This window comes from Podarcis muralis, chromosome 12, assembly GCF_964188315.1.
Source record: "Podarcis muralis chromosome 12, rPodMur119.hap1.1, whole genome shotgun sequence".
NCBI classification, from domain to species: Eukaryota; Metazoa; Chordata; class Lepidosauria; order Squamata; family Lacertidae; genus Podarcis; species Podarcis muralis.
The window spans coordinates 55946738-55960119 of record NC_135666.1 but is presented as its reverse complement, the minus strand read 5'-3'; the positions used below and the strand labels follow the sequence as shown (position 1 = coordinate 55960119).

At 45.4% G+C, this 13382-nt stretch overlaps 1 protein-coding gene across 1 annotated transcript; it reads left to right on the top strand.

The window, feature by feature from the left end:
- Positions 1 to 203: 203 nt before the first annotated feature.
- RP9 (RP9 pre-mRNA splicing factor) lies at positions 204 to 11354 on the top strand. The gene is made up of 6 exons (XM_077916508.1): positions 204 to 608; positions 4149 to 4179; positions 5416 to 5545; positions 8028 to 8119; positions 8627 to 8688; positions 9573 to 11354. Exons 1-6 carry the CDS (start codon positions 235 to 237, stop codon positions 9763 to 9765), a joined length of 882 nt encoding a protein of 293 aa, XP_077772634.1. The 5' UTR covers positions 204 to 234; the 3' UTR covers positions 9766 to 11354.
- The last annotated feature ends 2028 nt before the right edge of the window (positions 11355 to 13382 follow it).

The window sequence follows — 13382 nt, the reverse complement described above, 5'->3', positions numbered from 1 at the left end:
TGCTGTATGTAGGTTTAATTTTATTTGTTTTTCATCTCACATTTTGGAAATGTACATCCAGTTTTTCCCCCTTTATATTTTTTTTTGGGGGGGGCCCAAGAGATTGGAGCCCTAAACTATAGCATGCTTAGCTTATACGTGAATCCGGCGCTGCTCAGAGAGGAGCTAAATCCGGCGCTGCGAACGACAACCGGGTTTTATTATGAACTGATCGGGTTTCGTTATTGATCATGGATGGCATCGATTCAGCCTGAGCCGGCGGCGCTGGGAAGCCGCTCCGCCGAGCGCCGCGTCGCGGGGGCGCTGCCGAGGGCGAGGCGGCCCCGTCGGGCCGGAGGAAGTGCTCGCTTGGCCTCCCCTGGAAGTGAGGCGCCGAGCAGCGAGGTCGGGGCGGGCCGGGCGGCGGCGGCGGCGGCTCCCCGGCGGCGCACCATGTCCCGGCGCGGCGAGGGCGGAGGCCCGAAGCGGCACCGGAGCCGCAGCGAGTCGTCGTCGTTGCCCGGCGGCAGCCCCGCCGGCTCCAGCAGCCGAGGCCACGAGCGGAAGGAGCAGAAGAGGAAGAAGCGGGAAGTGCAGCAGATCCAGCAGATCCAGCACCTGGAGTCCTTGTAAGGCCTTGAACCCTCCGCCTTCCTCCGAGGGCAGCGGGGAGGCGCACGGCATCCCTCACCCGAATCCAGGCATCCCCAAACTTGGCCCTCCTAATGTTTTGGGACTACAACTCCCATCATCCCTGACCACTGGTCCTGCTAGCAGGGGATGATGGGAGTTGTAGTCCCAAAACATCTGGAGGGTCGAGGTTGAGGAAATCTGGTCTGTGTAAATGTTCTAGCTCTGAAGGGGATCCTTTAGCTCAGGGGTGCTCTCTTATTCCCCACCCCCCCATCAAGGGGTCAGGCATAGGCAAACTCGGCCCTCCAGGTGTTTGGGGACTACAACTCCCATCATCCCCTGCTAGCAGGACCAGTGGGCAGGGATGATGGGAATTGTAGTCTCAAAACATCTGGAGGGTCGAGGAGATCTGATCTGCTCAAATGTTCTAGCTCTGAAGGGGATCCTTTAACTCAAGGGTGCTCTCTTATCCCCCCCCCCCCGCCAAGGGGGCAGGCATAGGCAAACTCGGCCCTCCAGATGTTTGGGGACTACAACTCCCATCATCCCCTGCTAGCAGGACCAGTGGGCAGGGATGATGGGAATTGTAGTCACAAAAACATCTGGAGGGCCGAGTTTGGGGGTGCCTGCCCTAATCCCTAACCATCAAAATAGCCCTGTGAGGTAGGCTAGGCAGGGCTGTGGGCGACGCATGCCCTCTGCGTTGAAAAGAAAACCCCCCACCCACCCAAAAAACCACCAATAATTCCAGGAAGTGGCTCAGCTGCTCTTCTCAGAAATCTTAACAAACTACAGATATAGATATTGTCACAGTATAAGCCAGGCATAGGCAAGATTTCCTCAACCTCGGCCCTCCAGATGTTTTTGAGACTACAATTCCCATCATCCCTGACCGCTGGTCCTGTTAGCTAGGGATGATGGGAGTTGTAGTCCCAAAACATCCGGAGGGCTGAGTTTGGGAGTGCCTGCCCTAATCCCTAACCTTCAAAACAGCCCTGTGAGGTAGGCTAGGTAGGGCTGTGGGCGATGCACACCCTCTGTGTTGAAAAGAACCCCCCCCCCCCGAATAAACATACACAAATTTATTGAGGGTCAACATAGTAGAGAGATAATATAAGGATGTATACAATTTTATAATACGCAGAAGTTAAAATTGGTTGAGAAATCAGAGAGAGGAGTTGAGGGAGGGAGGGTTTGTTGGGGAGGTGGGAGGGAAAAGGGGGGAGTAATGAAGATGATTTGTTTGAATAATTTGTTATGTGAAAACTGTTAATAAAAAACTTTAACAAAAAAGAAAGAAAACAACCCCCCCAAACGACCAATAATTCCAGGAAGTGGCCCAGCTGCTCTTCTCAGCAGTCTTAACAAACTACAGATATAGATATAGCCACAGTGCCAGATTTACTATAAACCAGGCATAGGCAAACTTGGCCCTCCAGATGTTTTGAGACTACAATTCCCATTATCCCTGACCAGTGGTCCTGTTAGCTAGGGATGATGGGAGTTGTAGTCCTGAAACATCTGGAGGGCCGAGTTTGCCTATGCCTGGTATAAGCTAAACAAGCTATAGCTTAGGGCCCCACTCCCTTGGGGGTCCAACAAAAATTAAAGGGGGGGGGGAACTGGATGCACATTTCCAAAATCTAATATAAAAAACAAATAAAATAAAACCTGCATACAGCAGCAGTGTTTTGTGTCATGCAGAATCCTATGATGCAAGTAATGGGCCCCGCCTGCTAGCCTGCTCCCTAAAATATCACTGGTTTGCTCCTTTTTATACATAGAGTGCCTACATTCTGCATGTAGGATTTAGATACCTATTAGGTCCATAAATTAGCATATAGCATATATTCAACACAAAAAACAGCGACAATTTGTTGTTGACAAAGGACAGCTGGACATATAAAGGGCCTCATCAGACCTAAATCCAGCCCTGCCCCCCGAATCCCGGGGAGTGGCTGAGCTGCTTTTCTCAGAGATCTTAACAAACTACAAATAGATATAGGTGATAGATAAGATAAATAGATAGATGATAGATAGATAGATGGATGGATAGATGATAGATAATGTGCATACATATACACACACTACCACCTATTCCCTTGACAGGATTCAAGGCGGCTTGTTAATAAAATAAGAACAGTCAGAAACATAGGAAAAAACAATCCTTAAAAAACAATTACATATTTTTGGTCTTTGTTTTTATTATTACGTATTTCGTGTTTTTGTCTCGTATGTTCATTCCGTGAACTGCCCCGAGATCTTCGGATGAAGGGTGGTTTCATAAATAATAGCAATAATAATAATGGTTAGCTTCAGCTATTTCTTTCTATCTGGGCTTCTTTTAGACATGCACACATGTATAATTTATTAAAACCATACAAATACAATAAAAAACAGCACAGCACCAGACCTTTTCATTAAAAGCAGTCAGTTCCCAAAACGCTGTTTTAACAAGAAGGCATTTGTTCAGCTGTTGGTGGAAGGACAGGAAGCAATAAAGTTGCTGGCACATTTGCAAGGCTAAGCAGGGTCCAGTAAGGTTTCAAATTGGGTAGGGTACCAGGTGTTGTGATTTCTGCATTGCCAGGGGTTGGACTAGATGACCCTCGGATCCCTTCCAACTCTAGCATTCTAGCTTCTGCAGGGAGTTCCAGCATCTAGGAGCAGCCACTGAGAAGTTCCCAATATTCTTTTTTGGGGTGTTTGTGATCAAAGGTTTAAAGGACATCCTGTCTAGTGCTGTTTTTATTTACCCATTCTGACCTTGTCGATCAGTTGCTATTTTGCTGTCAAATTAGCACAGCCACCTGTATCCATGAAATGGCATCGCTTCAAATCCACGACACAGAATTTTATTTTAATTTATTTTTAAAAAGGACAGGCAGGCTGCTTCAAGTCAACATTGCATTTCTGCCACTAAAAAAACCCAAAAGCTTTCAAAATTTCTCATTTGTGGCAAGGTGGTGAAAATAAATATTGTTTTCTCAGAGATGGCTGCGCTATGTCTGACAAATAGGTTGTTGCTTGAAATAGTTTCTGGGATATAGTCATTTTCAGCCAAACTCAGATCAAGATTTGCAGTAACATCTGTAACATATCAGGGGGTACCTTTTTTCTTTTCTTTTTTTTTAATACCATTGCCAGCATCAACAGATAGTTGAGGCCTTTTTGATGTTGCTTTAAGATTTCTCATTTATTAAATCATATTTTACTATGTATTATTACACTACTGTTTGGAGTTGATGAGTTGGTTTGAGATTTTAATAAGGATGCTTTTTATTAACTGCTTATGATCAAGTATCTTATATTTTTACTTGTAAACCAGTTTGTGACTTTTGTGAAAAATGAATGACATAAATAATAAGCCTGCTTGCTGTGGTTCTCCCTATCCATTTTAGATAAGGGAGGGGGGACTGAGTGACAGGTGTTCAAAAACATTACCCCCTTCTCTATTTTTGCTTCAGCTGAACTTTCTGCATTGCTTTGTAGTTTGTTTTTTAATGACACTAAAGTATATTTTCAATCTTTTTCAGCTATGAGAAACTTCCTCCAGGGTTTATTAAGGTAGGTTGGGTAGCTTGTAAAACTGTTCTTTAAAAAAAATGAAAATATAGTAAACCAGGGAATAAAGATGGAGTTTCTCTACCACTTTATACAAAAAGAAACCTTGAAGTGTTTTACACAAAATATAACCGAGGGACACACACACGATATGTAAAAATACAGCGCAAGACTTTAAAAGCTAAATGAAACTAGAGTAAAACTATACTTATCTGTGGTATAGATAAAACGGGGGGTTGAATTAGATGACCCCAAAGCTCCCTATTGCAATCTCATGTACCCTGAGGTGAGTGAGTTTGTTTGTGGCAGCCATGTAGTTAACAGATCGGAATTGGAAGCCAAATGCTTTACTCAGCCTGCCTAGATGTCTTGGTGCACACACTGGCCTGGTTCTGCAGAATTTGAAGTGAAGGAATGGGTTTCCCAAATCTAAAAACCTGACTGTGTAGTCAGTCTGGAACGGGCCCCAAAATCCGCATTTTTCCTTCTCCAAGGGAGCATTTCTAAAATGCATTGACTTGAGCTGTTGAGCAAATGCATAACAGGAACCCAGCTGTATAAACAAAGCGCTCTCCTTTATCAGTCCACGACAGCAATGTATGGCCTTGACTGTTCCAGTGGAGCAGGGATGGCATATCTGGGTCTTATCTTACACCCTGACCACACTCTGATGCACAGACCAAGTCTGGGAACAGCGCCAGGAGAGTTGGTGACCACCTTACCCCAAGATAAGAGTGCCGGAACAGAAATACCCATATATGGTCAAGAGTGCAGGAAGAGGAACACCCTTTTATGGTTAAAAGTACCGGAGCGGGAACATCTGTGATGTCAGCCTGCGTGTATAAGCTGACGTGGCTGGATTCTTTGGACTTGCTGTGAGCTGACCACGCAAGTGCCTTCTGCTATCTGGAGAGCAGAATAAACTCTTTCTCTGAACCAACCCTCGGTGTCATTTGACTTCCTTCCTCCCGTCCGGGAGCAACGCTCACCCTACCAATTGGTAAAGTCCAATAAGGCTACAGAAGGAAGCCCTGTTAAAAGGTCTGCCTTTCTCCAGAAGTGCAAACCATAAGTCTAAATTGGTTGTGGGCTAAAAAGTTGGAGGTGGTAGCAGATTTGCTGGAAGAAAGTAAGAGTGTCTTGCAGCCCATCCCACCTTGCAGGGGTGGAGGTTAGACCAGTTAGTCCCATTTTGTTTTCGCGGCTTCATTTCATTTCATTTGCTTCTTGTGTGTACAGGAAGATGAGACTAAACCGGAAGACTGCATTCCTGACGTACCTGGCAATGAAAATGCCCGAGAATTCCTTGCCCACGCCCCAACAAAAGGGCTTTGGATGCCATTGGGGAAGGAGGTCAAAGTTATGCAATGTGAGTGAGGGAAGTAGATTTCTGTGCAGCTTTTGGGGAATGGGGAACGAAGAATGAATGGCTTTGCTGGCTGGGGCTGATGGGAATTGTAGTTCAAAATATCTGTAGACGACCAAGTTGATGACAAGCTGGACTTGACAGGTTGGTGAGAAGGAATGAGGATGCAGAGGCAGGAGTCAACTGATATGCAGACAAGGAAGTCCTAGAAGGGTTTAGCAAAATCTTGGCAGAAGAGGCAATGGCGTCTCTTATCTTGCTGTCATTTTTCATATTGCACTTCTGGCTGTGGTTGGTACGGCAGCTTTGATCATTCCTGGACCAGGAACGCTTGACCACAGCAGTTCAGGCACTGGTGATTTTGAGACTGGATTTCTGCAATGTACTCTATTAATAATAATACAGTGGTACCTCGGCTTAAGTACTTAATTCGTTCCGGAGGTCCGTTCTTAACCTGAAACTATTCTTAACCTGAAGCACCACTTTAGCTAATGGGGCCTCCTGCCGCTGCACCACTGGAGCACAATTTCTGTTCTCATCCTGAAGCAAAGTTCTTAACCCAAGGTACTATTTCTGGGTTAGGGGAGTCTGTAACCTGAAGCGTATGTAACCTGAAGTGTATGTAACCCGAGGTACCACTGTAATTACTATTATTATTATTATTATTATTATTATTATTATTATTATTATTATTATTATTAAATTAATTTCTATACTGCCCTATACCTGAAGGTCTCAGGGCGGTTCACATAAAATACATAAAATCAAAACAAAACCAACAACCCAATAAAAAAACCCCAAAAGAGCCCGCATTTATTTTTTTTAAGAGCCAGCAATTTTAAAAAAGTGTATAGGATGTAGATCAAGTCAGGCAAAGGCCTAGTTGAAAAGGAACGTTTTTGCCTGGCACCTAAAGGTGTATAGTGAAGGTGCCAGGCAAACTTCTCTGGGGAGAGCATTCCACAGATGGGGAGCCACTGCAGAGAAGGCGCTGTTCTCGTGTTGCCACCCTTCTGACCTCTTGCTGAGGAGGCACACATAGAAGGGCCTCAGAAGATGATCTCAGGGTCCGGGTAGGTTCATACGGGAAGGGGCGGTCCTTGAGGTATTGTGGTCCTGAGCCATCTATGTGGGGCTTACCACAGTCAATGCAGAATGCTGTAGCACGGTTGCTGATAGCTTGTAGCACCTCTACTCAGCAGATCTATGCGGGTTGCTGATCCAGTACTTGGACACGTTGGAAGTGATACTGTTGGTATATAAAGCCTTGTACAGCTAAGGACCAGTTTACCTGCGTGATCGCCTTGCGCCATTTGTGCCGAGTTGTCCGCTTCAAACTGACCAAAAGACCACATCTGTGAGGGCAAAGGAAGCCCCAGAGAGACCAGAGGTTCACCGGGGTTTTGTTTAGGCTGCTGAGCCACCCCATGTAACAGATGGTGTTTGTGGTAGCACACCAGCACCGGCCATTTTTACAGCCCTAGAGCTGCAGTTATAGTGGTGGGTATTTTTGGATACAGTATTTTTTTGTCTGGATTGGAGAGAGTGGCAGAGAGGGCGTTTAGAGGGTGCACCCCAATTTATGCAATTTCACTTATGTGCAGGGCCGTAGCTAGGGGGTGGTGAGGTGCCCCCCCCACCAGGGGCTCAGGCGAGGGGGGGGCACAAAAATATGTCCATAAATAGTAAAGGTAAAGGGACCACTGACCATTAGGTCCAGTTGTGGCCGACTCTGGGGTTGCAGCGCTCATCTCGTTTTATTGGCCGAGGGAGCTGGCGTACAACTTCCGGGTCATGTGGCCAGCATGACTAAGCCGCTTCTGGCAAACCAGAGCAGCGCACGGAAACACCATTTACCTTCCCGCCAGAGAGGTACCTATTTATCTACTTGCACTAGACGTGCTTTTGTATCTACTTGCACTAGACGTGCTTTCGAATTGCTAGGTTGGCAGGAGCAGGGACCAAGTAACGGGAGCTCACCCCGTCGCGGGGATTCGAACCGCCAACCTTCTGATCGGCAAGTCCTAGGCTCTGTGGTTAACCCACAGCGCCACCCGCGTCCCATGTCCAGAAATAGTCTATAAATAAAAATATTGATTGTGCATGGCTAGGGGGCACAATCTGGACGGTTCTGCCAGGGGCGCAAGATCGCCTAGCTACGGCTCTGCTTATGTGCCCCGTGTCCCGAAATGTAACCCCTGGGTAAGGGGGGGGGAAATACCTGTAATCTTTTTCAGTGTCTGCTTAAAACAGAGTGGGGGGGCATGTCAGTCTTGCTCTATATGTGCTCTCATGCCACAACTGCCTTTCCTCTGCAAGACAAGGGCAGGGAGAAATCTGGTCATGTGAGGGCAAGCAACTAATGTTCAGTGCTTTGTTTTGTAAAGAAAAGCCAATCATTTTTAGATACTGGGTTTTAAAGGTACTAAATATTTACTTTTTTGGTGCACAGCACTATGTTAATATTTCTTATTTCTCCCTCAAGGCTGGAGATGTAAACGTTATGGACACAGAACGGGAGACAAAGAATGCCCATTCTTTATTAAAGGCAACCAGAAGCTAGAACAATTCAGAGTAGTAAGTAAAACATTGCGGCATTAGTTTATTAATGGTGTTTTGGGAAATTCTGCTACGTTAAGAGTGTTTGAATTCTTTCTTTTAACTAAGGAACTTCGTATCTTCTGTGGCGTGCTGTTAGGTAGAGGTAGGAATTCCCCCATTCCCTACTACTGCTGTTAAGGTTTTTATCCCCAGCTTGGTAATGAAACAGTAAAGAAACCCAGCTGTAAGAAAAAACAGTTGAGAAGGGGAACTTATAAGAGAGAGCTTGCGAGTGCAAAAGGGGTGAGGCACCTATTCAATTGAATCATTCATTGATTTTAGATACCTATACCCCTGGTTCTGACTCTAAATTAAAGAAGAGCAGTTAATATGGATAAAACAATCACCAGTGATTCTGCATGAGGACATAGGCTGGCAAGGTCTTTGCTTGAATCCTTAGGAAACACAGCAATTATTTAAAAACAAACGAGTTGCAAGTTACTCTATTGGGCACTGAGCTTCCCTCCCCCTTTTTCTTTAAAGGCACACGAAGACCCCATGTATGATATTATAAGGGAAAATAAACGCCATGAGAAGGAAATGCGGTAAGACTGATTCCTGTTTTAATCTGGCTCCATGCATCCAATAATAACCACAATCATAATTGCACTCCATAGAGTGTTTGGAGGCCTCCATTTGCTATAGCAGGGGTCAGTAACCTTTTTCAGCAGGGGTCCGGTCCACCGTCCCTCAGACCATGTGGTGGGCCGGACTATATTTTGGGGAAAAAATAAATGAACGAAATTCCTATGCCCCACAAATAACCCAGAGATACCTTTTAAATAAAAGCACACATTCTACTCATGTAAAAACATGCTGATTCCCGGACCGTCCGTGGGCCGGATTTAGAAGGCAATTGGGCTGGATCCGGCCCCCAGGCCTTAGGTTGCCTACCCCTGTGCTATAGGAACATAGGAAGCTGTCTTCGCTGCATCAGACCATTGGGTGCTTCCAGCTCTGTATTGTCTGCACTGATTTGCAGAGGCTTTCCAGGGTTTCAGAAAAGGAGACATTCCCAGGCCTACCTGGAGACCTCAGGGACTGAACCTTCTGCAAAGCAAATGCTTTACCAGTGAGTTACACCCCTTCCCCTAATAATAATCAATTTTCAAAAAAATCAGTCTTACGCTCAGGCCAGGGCATGTGTGCGAATGAGGCTGAGATTACCAGTTATGCATATTTTTTTAACCCAGGGGAACTCGATTCAAAGTTCAGTGTGTCTGCCACTACATGTCAGTAGCTCATCTAATGGCGGTGGTTTGAAAAGTTCAGTGTTGCTTTCAAGGGTAGAGACCTCCACTTTTCCTGTCATAATTTCCATTTCCATTTAAGACTACCACCCACCTAAAAAACAAATCTACAGGTGGTTTGCCCTGCCAGGCAAAAGGGGGAATTTGATCTTGTGTTCATTGGCCATTTGTACATTTAGGATACAACAGTTGAAGCAGCTGCTAGAGGATTCCACTTCGGATGAAGAAGGCAGTAGTAGCAGCAGCAGCAGCAGCTCCAGCTCTTCGGGATATAAAGGAAAACACAAGAGGAAGAGGAAGAGGAAAGAAAAGAAGAAGAAGAAGAGAAAGCACAAATCTTCTAAACCAAGCAAGAGGTCCAAAGTGCATTGAGGAGACTTGTAGCAAGCTTGCAATATCTTGCGAAGCATTCGGAGAACAATTCTCTGCAAAGGGCGTGTTTTAGGTGCTCCTTGGTGTCATTTTGTGAGTCGTCCTATCAGGTCTCCCCCACTGTCCCTCCACATTGCATTTTTCTCATTGTTCGGGTTTGACAAAGTTTGGTACTTTGTTCGGGTTTGACAAAGTTTGGTACTTTGAGCACAGAGGGCTGTGCCTGAGATAAAGAGCCTCTGGCGTCTTAAATGTTTTTCTCTCCACCCCTTGCAACTTCCCTTTTTGGCAGTTCTTGGGCCCTGTTGTGTCCCCGCCTCCTGAGAGGTCAAAAATTAAATCTAGAATTTTCAGGCAGGGGGAAGCTGCCAGTGGAGAAGCTAGGCACATAGCTCCCAAGGCGTAGAGAAGCGCCCCGTGGTATTTCCTGGAGACTATGGAGAAAGGGATTCCTTTAGTGGCATGTAAACAAGGTCTCTGTGGTCCTGCACAGCCAATACCTGGGCTTTGTTGAAGGAAGACTAACAAGGAATGCCTCTGGCCACTCGGTTTGAGGCAGACAATGGGAAAAATCGAGAGAACTACAAAGGAACTTGGTGTGACCTTCACTCCAATTGCCTGTACTGTAGTCGACTTTTTATTATTGTACAGAACAGTGTGATTAAACACAGATCACAGTATTGTGGAAAGTGGTTTGTTTTCTGCCATTGGGAGGAAATGGCTGCAGTTGGACTTCAGTGTAAACATTTTTGCTTTAACTTAATGCCAGCCTGTGAAATAGGTGACCCACTCAGCCAGATGCAGTCCAGCAGCCTTTTATGACAGACGAGGGGCTCTTCAAATCTCCTGTTTGGGCCGTCTGCTTGGAACTGCAGCAGAAGGGGCCGTCAAGTAGTGGAACAGGGTTAGTGGTCTGCATTCAGCTTGCAGGATCACAAGCTGTAGAGAACCAGATTTAAAGCTCTCTGTCCCATGTGAATTATGGCACAGTTTTGTTTTGTCTGATAATTCTATACTTGAAAGCGTTGTGTATATGATATAACATAGGGAGCCACAACAAGCCTTTTCTGTTCACAGGGCAAAATGATGCAAATTTTGCATATGATGCCATCTTCAAGCAGTAATTTTAAAGAGGTGTGCTTCATCATACCAAAAGCATATAACAGGATTGGCATTACTACAATTGAAATCTAGACTTAAATTTCAGTTGCGCTTTTTCCTGCAAATATCATTATGCAGAGCACATAAAAGAGTTCTGCTGCCCTATGGAACTGAACCCTTAAGCGTTAAAAATAATCTTGCTACAGTAATGTTTTTAAAATAATAAGCAGCAAACAGGTTGACTGCTAGAAAGATTGCTTGAGAAGCTAAACATTGTCTGTAAAATAAGTTAGCAAGATGTATTCTTTTGGGATATCAGAAAATGTTTGTGAAGTGGTTATAACCAGAATATACTTTTACGTAGCACCACTAGACCATAAATTCAGGTTCTCTTTTGTTAAAAAAGAAGAAGAAGAAAAACCTTATAAGGGTAGAAACGTTAATATTGTTGCAGCTGATTTCTCAAATAAAAAACTCATTCACCTGTATTGGCTTGAAGATAAGTGCCAATGAAAACCAGGTAACAATGAGAGGGCAACAGGAGCTTTTGGGCCACAAAAATTGAAACAACTCTTGCTGTCCCTGGATTTCACAATGCTTGAGCGAGTGAATAACATCCAACAGAGTTCTTCTGAAAATGGAACTTCATTCAACCCTAAATGAAAGTTTCTCAAACTAAGTTGCAGTTTCCAAACAGAAAACTTACTTGCTTCAAAGTTTGCCATTTCAAGTAAATGTTTGAGGCGCTACAATTAATATTCCGAAGACATCCCATTAGTGCAATTTTAAACTTTTATTTTGGTTCAATATCAGTTGTGTTATTTACAAAACCAAGTGCCTTTGTTTTGGTGTTCATTTTTTTATACATTTTGTCAGACGTGTGCTCAGAAACCTTTACAGTGCAACTTTAATCTTGCCGAGCCACTTGCAACCATTGAATAAGACTCATCCGAATGATATCTGGGGTTTACACTTCAGTTACCATTATCTTCTTTTATAGAGAGATCTCCTTGTTCCACGTCCTGCACAAATGATATTAAAGAAGGTTAATTATTAAGGCTGCAGGCTCTCTTTTTATCCAATCACATTTTGATAGACACTGACCTACTAAAGGCGTTGTCCGAGATTCACCTGCAAACCTTAGATGAGGCAGAGCCTAAACATGGGTCATGTGCAGGAGTGTTGAGAAAGCAATACCTGTTTGGGGAAGCTTGCAGGACTCCTAAAAAAAATCTATTCTCAAGAGCTCACCTGTGTGCTCCACACACTTTCTAAACATTTGACTTGTCCCCAAGTCTTAACTCAGTGCAAAGCCCCACAGGACAGCCAGTATTGTGGCACAACAGATACTTGCATCTCACTCATTCTTGCAGCTACAAACTCTTTGCACACACAATAGATGCAATTTAACAGGCAACAGGGTAAAATGCAGCAAAAATAAGGTGAGTTTGCACAAAAAGCCACGTCATGACTGATTTGGTCCATCAAACTGGCATGATTCAATTGAATAGGTGCCTCACCCCTTCCAACTCTACAACCCTATGAACTCTTGCCTTGTGTAGATTGGCCCTCGGGATACATTAAAAGGTCAATGAAAATTAAGCATAATAATAATGTATACCCCGCCCATCAGGTAGGGTTTCCCCAGCCACTCTGGGCGGCTTCCAACAGAACATCAAAATACAATAACTTGTTAAACATTAAAAGCTTCCCTAAGCAGGGCTGTCTTCAGATGTCTTCTAAAAGTCTGGTAGTTGTTCTCTTTGACATCTGATGGAAGGGCATTCCACAGGGCGGGTGCCACTACCAAGAAGGCCCCCTGCCTGGTTCCCTGTAACTTGGCTTCTCGCAGCGAGGGAACCTCCAGAAGGCCCTCTGAGTTGGACCTCAGTGTCTGGGCAGAACGATGGGGGGTAGAGACGCTCCTTCAGATATACTAGACCCAGGCCGTTTAGGGCTTTAAAGGTCAGCAACAACACTTTGAATTGTGCTCGGAAACGTACTGGGAGCCAGTGTAGATCTTTCAAGACCAGTATTATATGGTCTTGGTGGCCACTCCCAGTCACCAGTCTATGTGATGGCCTGGGATTCCGAGTCTGAGAGTGAACCGGAGGAATCCCAGCCGGCACAGGAGTCCCCGCCTCCAGGGCCGGCTGAACTGGGGCAAGGCCTAGATGCTGAGGAGCCTGCACCTGTGCCAGATCCTCAAGAGCAGGCACCAGGTGAAACCATTCTAGCCCCAGAGGTGCTGGAGGACTCAGTGTCTGCAGGTGAGCCTCCTCCGGGGCCCAGTAACCCTTCGGCCTCTCCTGAACTGCAGAGGCTTAGGGCAGAGAGGCGAAGGGAACTGGTGTCTCCCAGGAGGAGTGCTCGCCTTAAGGCCAAGAGAGGCGGGGCTCCTGGGGGCCGGGACCGCCCCCGGCCTTAGAAGAAGATAAAGGTCAGGCAGCCCGGTCCCAGGTTGCGGGAGCAACGTCGTTGTGGAGTACCTGCTTTACCCAGTCCTAGATCTGCAC